The 11364-nt window shown below is 36.7% G+C and overlaps 1 protein-coding gene across 1 annotated transcript; it reads left to right on the top strand.

Moving 5' to 3' along the window:
* Nucleotides 1-2073: 2073 nt before the first annotated feature.
* LOC113350419 (WD repeat-containing protein VIP3-like) lies at nt 2074-5756 on the top strand. Its single transcript, XM_026594557.1, has 2 exons — nt 2074-2591; nt 4921-5756. Exons 1-2 carry the CDS (start codon nt 2253-2255, stop codon nt 5545-5547), a joined length of 966 nt encoding a protein of 321 aa, XP_026450342.1. The 5' UTR covers nt 2074-2252; the 3' UTR covers nt 5548-5756.
* The last annotated feature ends 5608 nt before the right edge of the window (nt 5757-11364 follow it).

The following is an 11364-nucleotide window of genomic DNA, read 5'->3' as shown; positions in this document are numbered from 1 at the left end:
AGGAAAAAATACACTATCAACTCTCCAGAACTCCCCAAAACAACCGACTCCCTAGATTTCTAGGGTTTTACCACTAACATGGGAGTTCAAGAGTTTTTTCAAACTCTCCCACGATTAACGGGGGTTTTCTAGGGAGTTTGGGAAACTCTTCTGAACTCTCCCACGATTAACGGGGATTTTGAGAGACTCCCTCAAACTCACCCACGACTAACGGGAAAAAATCCAACTACACCCAACTCCCCCAACTCCCTCGAGGACTAACACCCTATTAGTCTTTCCGAATTATCTAACTCTATGATTTTTTGATGGTTCACGAACAACTTAACCATTTTTCTAGGGATAACCACTTGATGCACGGAGCTTATATCGATAAATACGCAGCTGCACAATCTTCTTTTTAATTAAAGATAAATTTCTCGCATGCTTACATGATCAATCTATATTAGGAAGTTGAGGTTACTTGGAGTCAAAGGAATTAGTAATCATGAAAACTAGTTCACGAACTCAGGTTTGACTGTAAGTTGCCTAGCCTTGATCAACATTATAATAAAGGACTCTCCGCATACTATAATCTCGATCCTGGTACTTCTATGTTCTAGTTGGGGCTAGAATTGTCATCTAAATAACTAGGTTTTATCTTGAAACTGTATTACGTTACGAGTTTTAAATTTTTCACTAAGGGTTTCGTGATTGTTATGATTTCTGGAATCTTATCTTGGTTATCGTAGTTCTTGTCTTTATATTCTAAGGTTTATATCCTCTAATATTTGGCCATTCAAGAACTATTGATCAGAGAATAAGATTGATGGAATTTATAAAACTTTCTTCCTCGCTCAGACTTTAGAATTCTACAAATTCAATTAGGCATCTCTATAACCTTTTGAAGAGAGTCAGCTTTACTAATCGTTGAGGCTGATATCTTGTTTATCCTTGATATCCCTCATAAGCAAATAGATTTTCATTACATTGATCGTATATATATCTTTCTAAAGGAACTCGATAGGTATATATTAGAGGCAGAATAATTAAAAGTCTTCACTATAAATGAAACAAGTTCGCAAGGTCTTGCGAGATCCAAGAGACTTAAGGAGCACAATTGAAGTTGAATTGCTCGGATGGTAGATTCTCCAGTACGAAATCTGATAGTAGGTTAGTGTTTGTAGCGGCTTGTGGTGTTCAAACTAAATGAGGTCCCAGAGTTTTTATACAACAGTGTAGTTTTCCCATTAATAAAACTCTTGTGTGGTGTGCGCTTTTACTTTTCTGCATTAAAAACTTCGTATCATTTTAATTGTTATAAGTACTATAAAGGTTCATACTCCCCTCAGATAAAAAGTTGGTGATCTAGTAGGAACCCTCTCCTTTTCAACAAGGCAAGGTAAAAAATGTTGATGCATCATTAAATCCTTAGTAGAGTGCTTATGGAGAATCACCCACCAGATAAAAAACCCTATATTAGGAGGACAATGCTCTCAGTAAATGAACTTGAAATTGTGCTTCTGATATTGCGAACACAAAAAATCAAGTTACTAGAGCTAATAAAAGATGATTAATAATAGCCAACCGAGTAGGGTCCAAAAAATGACTTTAACTGCTCTGGTTAGACCTCAATGTAACACCGTAAAATTTTTGTTGTATCTCAAACAAGTTGTTCAAAGAAAAATTACAAACTCAGATATCAGGAGAAAAATTGTTTTTGACTTTTCAACTAAACTAAGGAAAAAAAAATACATCTTTAATGGTAGCCAGACACCATGCCTTGGAATTTTTACCTTACCTTTTAGAAGTCAAGCATCCAAACATAATGCAGGGTCCCAACAGCAGTCTAGTACAGTGGTTGAGACACTCTCCTTCGTCCATAGTGCAGGAAAGAGATAGGAGGATCGATTCCCACTTGGAAAGGCTGGATCTTTCTTTTCCCCAATTTCTTCGATGTAGAGAGCTGAGATCGGGTGGCGGTTGGATTATCAGTGGGGCTAGTCTAGCTTTCTAGGTCTCCTTTAGTATCAGGATGCCAAAAAGGAAAACCAAAACGCCAATATCAAAACCGTCGGGTGCCAAAATAAAAACATCAGACGGGCATATAATCCCCACTGAGCACAATCAACAGTCACTCGTAAAAGCAAAACCTTAAAGAAATAAGAAATCCATCAAAACCTCTCCAATCTTCAAAACTAAAACTAGGGTTTTACTAAAATCATCAAAGGGTATCTTAAATTCCCAGATTCTTTTATGCAAAAAAATCATCATCAATGAAACTAGCAGGATTGAAATCGATAGAGAATGCACATGATGAATCAATATGGGCAGTAACATGGGTACCAGCAACAGAAACAAGACAATCTTTGCTATTAACAGGTTCACTTGATGAATCGGTGAAGCTATGGAAACCGGATGAATTACATAATGAAGGAACGAATACTGGTCATTGTTTAGGTGTTGTAGCTGTTGCTGCACATCCTTCTGGGGTTATTGCTGCTTCTGCTTCACTTGATAGTTTTATTAGGGTCTTTGATGTTGATACTAATTCTACTATTGCTACTCTTGAATCTCCTCCTTCTGAAGTCTGGCAAATGCAATTTGATCCCAGGGTAATCTCTCTTTTTTACTGAATTTTTTTGGATGTAATTTAGGGTTTTTTGAGTTTTTTTTTTCTTTTCTGAATTAGAGTAGTTTTTGCTTTAGTACTTGTTTCAGTAGAATTAGGGTTGCAGTTTGATCTCTGGGTTATTGATTTTTGAAATAAGGTTTGTTTTATTTATGAATCGAGTGTTCAACTAGATTAGCTTTTTTGTACTATTTTAGTGTAATTGAGAAACCTAGAATAGACTTGGCATGGCTAAGTACTGTTGGAATCATGATTTTTGAGGTCTAATCATATTGGATTGAAAGGCATAATTGTCAGGCATTTAGATTCTTATGCCTGTCTTTTATCGGAGTTTACAATGTTTTAGAGTAGAGATTGAAGTTATGTGGATTTGGTAAGAATGACACTGGAAAAGGAGGTCAATGACCTGTTCACATTGGTATTGAATTGGGTGTTCGACTAGAGTAGCTTTTTTGTACTATTTTAGTGTACTAGAGAAACCTAGAAAGGACTTGGCATGGCTAAGTACTGTTGGAATCATCATATTTGAGGTATAATCCTTTCGGATTGAAAGGCGTGCTTGTTGGCATTTAGGTTTTTATGCCTTAGTCTTTTATTGGAGTTAACAATTTTAGAGTAGAGATTGAAGTTAGGTAGATATGGAAAGAATGATAGTGGCAGAGGAGGTTAATGTTGTGTGAACATTGGCGTGGAATCAGAACTAGGGTGTCGTGTTCGTATAATCGCAGCACCTTTCCGTTAGTTAGTGTAGGACAAAGTTGGATATAGTACTCTCAAGTATATGTTTGATTTAGTGGTTGACATTTCATCTTTGCTCTTGGTCTTGAACAGAAGGGTATAACTTGTAAGTTCCTACAAAGGGCATTCTAGTGTTGTGTCTGTTTTGCAAATTAGTAAAGCTCAGTATTGTGCAGATTTAGTAGTTAAAGCGATATTCTTCTGATTGAGGAAAGGAGGTAAGTAGATCTAATGTATATGGAGATTTGTTGTTTTATCCGTAACATTGTTTGATAATAGAGATAACATTGCCATGGAAGCTAAATGGTTTTCTTCAGTATATGATAGAGTTATCACAACTAGTTTTGAGAATGAGGCCCTCTTAGTCTTTCGGCTGACACTTAAATCTTAGTTACTGCCTCATTGTTGAATCATATGGTCTTTGTGATTGTTTTCTGATTTCCTGAAAGGAAGACTAGGTAACAACTCTCACTTTTATATGGACTAAACTGCTCAATTGAACTTAACACTCGGTCTAAACCCTCATCCCTGACCCTATGAAAACCATCAAACCATATTTAAATGCCCAAGTCAGGTTCCAACTGATTCCCTGCTCTCCTTGATACCTCATTGGTTACCGTTCACCGAGTATTTTTAACTTCCATCTCGTCTTGCATCCTATTTGAAATGCCATTAGACCCTGACTTGTAATTTTGTGTACTAAACATCTGTTCCGAAGCTAGTGTGACTGTCGCCAATGCTCTCCCAACCCTGTGGTACATTCTCTCCACATCCGCTTTTACCATAGTGGGGTGGCATGATAATTTACGCTTCTGTATCGGAAAGTCCTAGTTCTATAAGTATATGCTCCCCTCTGAGTGGATCTGGCACTAGCTTTTTATGTTTGTAACCATTTTTTTCCCCTTTTATTCAGTATTTTTTCTGTTTTGGATTTATTTTCATACAGTCATGACATAAAGTCCTAGTTCTATAAGTATATGCTCCCCTCTGAGTGGATCTGGCACTAGCTTTTTATGTTTGTAACCATTTTTTTCCCCTTTTATTCAGTATTTTTTCTGTTTTGGATTTATTTTCATACAGTCATGACATAGAACTGCATGAAATCACGCAGGGTTTTGTCACTTATCTAATATCTAGTAATTTGTTCACCCCACCTGTCCTACGATCTTGAGCTTCACTGTGTGTTAGTCAAAAATGGCCTGACAGATACAGCTAAATCAACAGCTGTAAAAGATGTCGTACCTTGCCATTGGCGCCAGTCATTTTTGTTACTTGACTTATATAATAATACTGTATAGTCGATGGAGGGACTGGGTTATGATTTATTTTTGGCTCTACACACTCCACTTTATATGTAGCCAATTGGAAGAATTTCCTTCAGGCTTCAGATGTTATAGGATTCTGAGCATCAGTTAAACTTAGGATTTGCTAGTTCCTTGGTTTTTCTGTTATTCTTCTCCGAACAACTGATTATTTTTTTTCCATGTGATGCTGCAGTTTTTGTAGCATGCAGTGTGTTTTATGTATTTGTATGGAAGTTCCAAACGGATCTGATGATTATTAACTTCCTACAGGGAATCAACCTAGCAGTTGCAGGTGGGGGAAGTGCGTCAGTCAAGATATGGGATACAGCCACATGGGAACTTATTGCTACCCTTACTGTTCCTCGTCCTGAAGGATCCAAGCCTTCAGATAAGAGTGGAAGTGGCAAGTTTGTTCTCTCAGTTGCGTGGAATCTGGATGGCAGCCGTCTGGCTTGTGGATCTATGGATGGAACCATCTCTGTCTTTGATGTTTCTCGGGCAAAATTCCTTCATCACTTAGAGGGTCACTTCATGCCTGTGAGGTCGCTTGTGTATTCCCCTGGCGATACACGTCTGCTCTTTACCGCATCCGATGATTCCCACATACACATGTATGATGCAGATGGAAAGAGTATGGTTGGAGCCATGTCAGGTCATGCTAGCTGGGTCTTGAGCGTTGATGTCAGCCCTGATGGTGCAGCACTTGCTACAGGCTCAAGCGATCGAACCGTCAGACTCTGGGATTTGAAGATGAGAGCTGCTGTTCAGACAATGAGCAACCATACAGATCAGGTTTGGGGAGTTGCATTTCGTCCACCTGGTGGAACAGGCGTCAGGGCAGGTAGGCTTGCAAGTGTATCTGATGACAAGAGCATATCATTGTATGATTACTCTTAAACAGTTGTGTTAAACCTGCAAACGGATCGACACAGGGTGTTATTTGATTCTGTTAGAAGGAAATACACTGATGCAGATTCTTTGGTTTGTCATTTGTTTTCGAATATGATTCCACAATGCCCGGGTCTTGTTGTTCATTAGTTTTAGCTTGTAACTTCATTTTTGTATTAGTTCTCCTGCTAAAGACCTTTTTTTTACTGGTTTGATGATTTCAAGTGCATACAACTACAAGCCTTTTAGGGAGCATGTAGGCCTATGATGTGCAGAAACCAAAAATGAAACCAACCTTGTGGTTTGAGACATCTCTTCTATCACTGTCTCTCTTTCTAAGGTTAGTTTGTATTTAGCAAACTTTGGACTGGAACTGATAGGACCAAAAAAATGTGCAAGGACCGAGATGGGTTGTGTTAGTTAGTATCCTATTTTAGATAAGGGGAGAGAGTCATGGTAGATACCACAGACAGTCATAGTTGCACACTTGCGCGTCACTGAGGACATTGATATGCAAGTGTCAAGAGCCTAGTTAGCAATTCGGGGTACGGGAAACGTTCGAAACGGAATACGTTCGAGTATTATACGAATTTGTAAAATTTAAATTCGATCAAAAATCCGGTCAACGGTTCATGATCCGACAGTAATACGGAACGGCATACGTATGTGTATAATTCGTTTTAGATATATGTATTCGGCGTACAAAATTCGACATATATTAACCTGTTAAAAAGTCATTTTTAATATAATCCCTTCTTAGATACAATAATTTAATAGTGACATGAACTATATATATGATAGATGAATTACCATCAGTAAATAATATGTATGTTGGTGGTATTGGAATCAGATTCGTGTATGTAAAATTTTAAAAGTCAAAAATATAATAAAGAATGATAATTCAGTGATGATGTGGCAAAGTATTATACGGGCCGTATAATTCGGTAATTCGTAAATACGCGTATAATTCGTTTTGAGCTGAAAGTTCGTGAATCTAAGTCGGGATTCCAGTTATACGACTGATACGTACGGATTCGGTCGATACAGACGGATTCGCGAATTTTATGAATATAATTCGCGAATTTACTAACTAGGGTCTAGAGTCTAGACACATGTTTATGTTACAAGGGGAAACGTGGTGAGACATTACAAAAACAATTTCATTTTTGACTTTCGTTATATATCTTCTCTTATTCCTTTAGTCACAACTATTGAGAGAAATTCTCAAAGCCCATTACATGATCTATCTTTTCCTACTTGTAGGACTTATAATGGGCCGGTATGGGTTGTTTTTCATCTCATCCGCATCCACTTCAATTCATAACGGAGTTTAAATTTGGCATCCGCATCCAATCCAACATCTAATGAATTTGCATCCAATTGATGCACAGATGGTGAATTAGATGCAGATAATTCGATGGATTTGTTTTATAATTAGAGTTTATAATGGAGAAATAAAAGCAATAAGTTCATGAGTGGCTTTAGAAATAAGACTACATTACTTAAGGGTCTAAAACTGGATGTTAGTGCAACACTTTAAAATTATTCAAAATATGAAGAGAAAGAAAAACCTGACCCCTTTAAAAATAAGATGTTTTTAGTGTACTTGGGATCAAATATGTCAACCTGTGAATATATTGGTCTTGTATCTTTAAACTCATCAAAAAATGACATGAAAGGAATGCTTAATTTGGAAAAAAACAAATGTATTAACTTCATATTTGTACCGAAGAATTTTGATAAAAAGATATATTAACGTGTATGAATGTCCAATGAATTTTCAAGGTTGCATCTAGACCCAATCCGTAATCCGTTAGATTTCAAAAATCCCATCCACATCCAATTCATTAGCAAACGGTCCGGACACTCATCCGCAAAAATACGGATGGACCCGACTAAATCTGCGGATTTCGGACGAAATGCTCACCCCTATTTGCTAATACAAAGACCAGCTTATCAAAGACTGGTTGGATTATTACCAACTCCTGTTGACTAGTTGGAGAATATAGAACTAAAGGTCATAATGTCTTAGCTAAAGTTCTTTTTATATTCGTTTTTCCAAATCTGGAAAATTAGGGGAGCTTTAATTCATTTGGGGCAACTTTGTACCATTTCAAATTAGAGAAATCGATCATAATCTTTTCATAATACTTAATGACAACTGTAAGATGAAACTTAGCTTATATAAAGACAACTTTCTTTATTGATGTTTAGAAAATCTCTCAAAACTAAACACAAGATCTAATCTTGCTCATATGATCAACCACAACTTTGGTGATCATATATATATAGAACTATGAATTCCTTTTCCTAGTCCTATTACCTTATTACATGTCTTTCCTTTTCTTAGAACTAGATGATTTCTAATTCCCTCAGGATTACATCAATTTCCTAATCTTATCCTAACCAGCTTGTTAGTGACTTCTATGTTGAAGTTTAACCAACAATACTTTCCACTCTTTTAATGATTTTAAACAATGATCCTTGGTATCCTTTTGGAACTATATTTGTCACCACGAAAGCTTTTAATGGAATGAATATCTCTAGTGACTTATTCAAAGAAATTCCTAGACGAACTTCATTTCTTAATATGAGCTAGCTGTTTGGGAAGTGTCATGAGAGCATGTGATGCAAGTGCTCTATCTATCTTGGACTTTCATCCAAAAATCTTGATCAAAGCCAATATTAAGAAACTTCTAATAAACTCCCTATGAAAGAACGCGCCATTTGGGATACTTCAACTAATTGGAGATATAAATTATTTTCCCTAATCAATAGTGTGCTAAGGGGTGTTTTGGGGTAAAAATACTAAAATACCTTCCCTCAAAACAAAAATAAAAAAACTTAAAATCAAAAAACAAAATCATATCTCCATTTCTATCTTCACCTCTTATTAATATCTCTTTTAGAGTTAGGGCTTTGAAACCTAAATATTCCCCACTCCCTTTCAAATTCTAAATTTTCCCCACTCCCTTTCAAATTCTCTTCTACTTCTGTGACGTCTCCTCACTTTGAAAACAATTTTTTTTTTTAACATTTGGAAGTGATGAAGACCATGCCGGCAGTGAAAACCACGCCGGAATTGATAAAGACTATGCCGGAAGTGATGAATACCATGCCGGAAGTGATGAAGACCATGCCGGTAGTGATGAAGACCATGTCGGAAATAAAAAAATTTATATCGCCGGAAGTGATGAAGACAATGCCGGAATTGATGAAAATCATGTCGGAAAATGGTGCCGACATGCTAGGTAACTAACATTCAACGCCGTAACTAAGTGCCGGCATGATCGATAGAAATCTATCAATGCCGGTAGTCAAGTGGAAAAAAATTCAATTTTCTAGATACTTTACATCATGTGCCGGCAAAGAAATTCAAGCAACATACCATGCCGGTAGCAGTACCGGCACGCTTGAGAATTAACTGACTGTGCCGGTAGTGGACTGACACCAGAAAAAAAATTCAAAACGGAATAGGTTTTGAATTTCAAAACCAGAAAAAATTTCTATGAGACGCTGTCTCGCACTATGCCGGCTTGAATTTCAAAATAGAGGATAAGCTCAGTGCCGGCATGGACGTGGTATGAATACCATGCCGATATGGCTACTTCCGGCATTGTATTCATACCACGTCCATGCCGGCACCGAGCTTTTTCATCTGTAAAAATGGTGGATTCAAAGAAAAGAAATCAAATCTTCAACCTCTTAGCAACAATTCTCTTTTTACAAATAAAAATACACACTAATCATTTATCAAATAATCTTAAAAATTTACTAATTATAATTAAGCACTAAACATGAGTAGTGAGGGGTAGATTACAAATTATATAAAATACTTAGATAAGGGGTGACCCTGATTTGATATTTAAATCCAGTTTTTGTCATTTTCCTCTGTTCCCCAATTAGTTTTAGTATTCCTATCGCGCATTCTTATGACTGTAGGTAATCACCCGAAAACTGAGATATTCATCAACTACCTGAATTTACCTTCAAGTTTACGTGACTCTTGCCTTTGTCAAGGACTCAAAACTTCAAGTTGTGATATCGCTCAAAATATACCTTTGGAAGACATTTATGGGGTAACTGTCTATGCACCATTTCTGAAGACATTTATGCCGTAACTGTCGAGTCACCATTTCCGTGAGATGATCGGTATTCGTGTTCAGATTTGAAACCCTGCTATCATAAACAATCATCACGCCAACACCAATGTTTTAATAACCGAACCGGTCACCTAACCAGTAAAATTACCGGATCAGGATCAAATGGTTTAACCAGGGGTTTACTGAGTCACATATATAATACCCTTTCATTTTTTTAATTGTGACAAACATATACTGCATTACAATAGCAGTAATCCTAGTTTGCATTACTCGCGTCTCAAAGTAAACACTAGGTCAGGTACCTTTTGGCAAACATAGTGGTAGGGGCCACTATACATTAAGTAATAATATAGAATGTGAAACGAAAATATTAATATCTTGTTCACCCCCTAAACTAAATCTACTGATTATTTCCTTCCCATTCTAATATCTTTTGCATTCTCGCTTCCTCTGTTCCTCTCTCTTAATCGGTAATTGTGGATGATTTGTTTCCATTTTACTTCCTTATCAATTCATTTATTTATTTCCTTCATCACTCATTTCCTCCTGTTGCATCATACATCTGATGAATTGATAAATGGATCTGGTGGCAAGAGTCATACATATTGATAAATGGATGAATTGATCTGATGCATCATAGGTCTGAATCATCATAGATCTGGCACATAATTGATCTGATCCTTTTCTAGCATAATTCTTCTTTGAATCATCATAATAGTTTCTCAAAGAAGTAAAAAAGAGTTTCAACGAAGATGAAAAAAAGATTCTTCAAAAGAAATACTTAAAACTGAATGGAGTGCTGATCGGGTGAATCGGGTAAAAACCAGCTGGGTCGACCGGTTCGACGGTTGAACAGTCCGGATCGACCGTTCACTGGTTTTTTAAACATGTTTGTGGGTTAATGATGAACCAATCCTTTTTTCTACTGGTCTATCGGTTCGCCGGTTGAATCGGTCCGGTCCGGTTCTGAAAAAATTGGCCAACTCTCTCGTTCCATTGATTCATTCATTTGCATTCCCGGTGTTAAAGAGGTTTACCACTCATATTTTGCGGCTGAATCAAACTTCAATGTTTCAAGCTCATCTCAGAGCCTAGTTGACCACCGATCAAACGACAAAACTCAATCTCTTGACTCGAAAATGTTGGAAACGTCTGACTCGATTCTCGGGAAACAAATTTCCCTTTTCAACTTGCCTGAAAATTTCTTTCTTAATCGAGCGATTTCATCTGAGTCGTCCCGTGAACCGATTCCCCAGGCAAGAGATGTTTTCCCAACTACGAGCTTTCTCCTGGACATTAATGTAAATCCTGCTTTTACCCAAACTAACTGGGGCTCTAGTATTTACATGGGTAGATGGCTTTCATTTTGAAATAGTTCAACGCAACATAAACATGATTAACATTTTGGTTAATTTTTTTTTTCGAATCTAAACAATTATTGTTTACTTGCTTTTATGGTAGTTCATATTTTAAAAATATAAATATAGCTTGGGATTTCTTAGAAATAATAGAAGAACAAGTAGAAAAAAAGAAAATGCCATGGGTACTTATCGAAGACTTGAACATGATTTTCGAATCTTCGTAGAAATTAGGTGGTATTTTCTTTAGTAAGAATGATAGTAACTACTATTACAACATCCAACAAAGAATATGATTGTTTGACCTAGGTTTTCCAGGATATGATTATGTACATGGAATAAACATAAGAAAAAAACAACAAACA

This window comes from Papaver somniferum, chromosome 2 (assembly GCF_003573695.1).
Source record: "Papaver somniferum cultivar HN1 chromosome 2, ASM357369v1, whole genome shotgun sequence".
Lineage (NCBI taxonomy): Eukaryota > Viridiplantae > Streptophyta > Magnoliopsida > Ranunculales > Papaveraceae > Papaver > Papaver somniferum.
This window is presented reverse-complemented; position numbering and strand designations above follow the sequence as displayed.

Bases quoted from the DNA above. Each gene is read 5' to 3' on its own strand.
- LOC113350419 (XM_026594557.1), top strand. From the start codon at position 2,253: ATGAAACTAGCAGGATTGAAATCGATAGAGAATGCACATGATGAATCA. The intron at 2,592-4,920 runs GTAATCTCTCTT...AACTTCCTACAG, and splicing joins AAATGCAATTTGATCCCAGG to GGAATCAACCTAGCAGTTGC.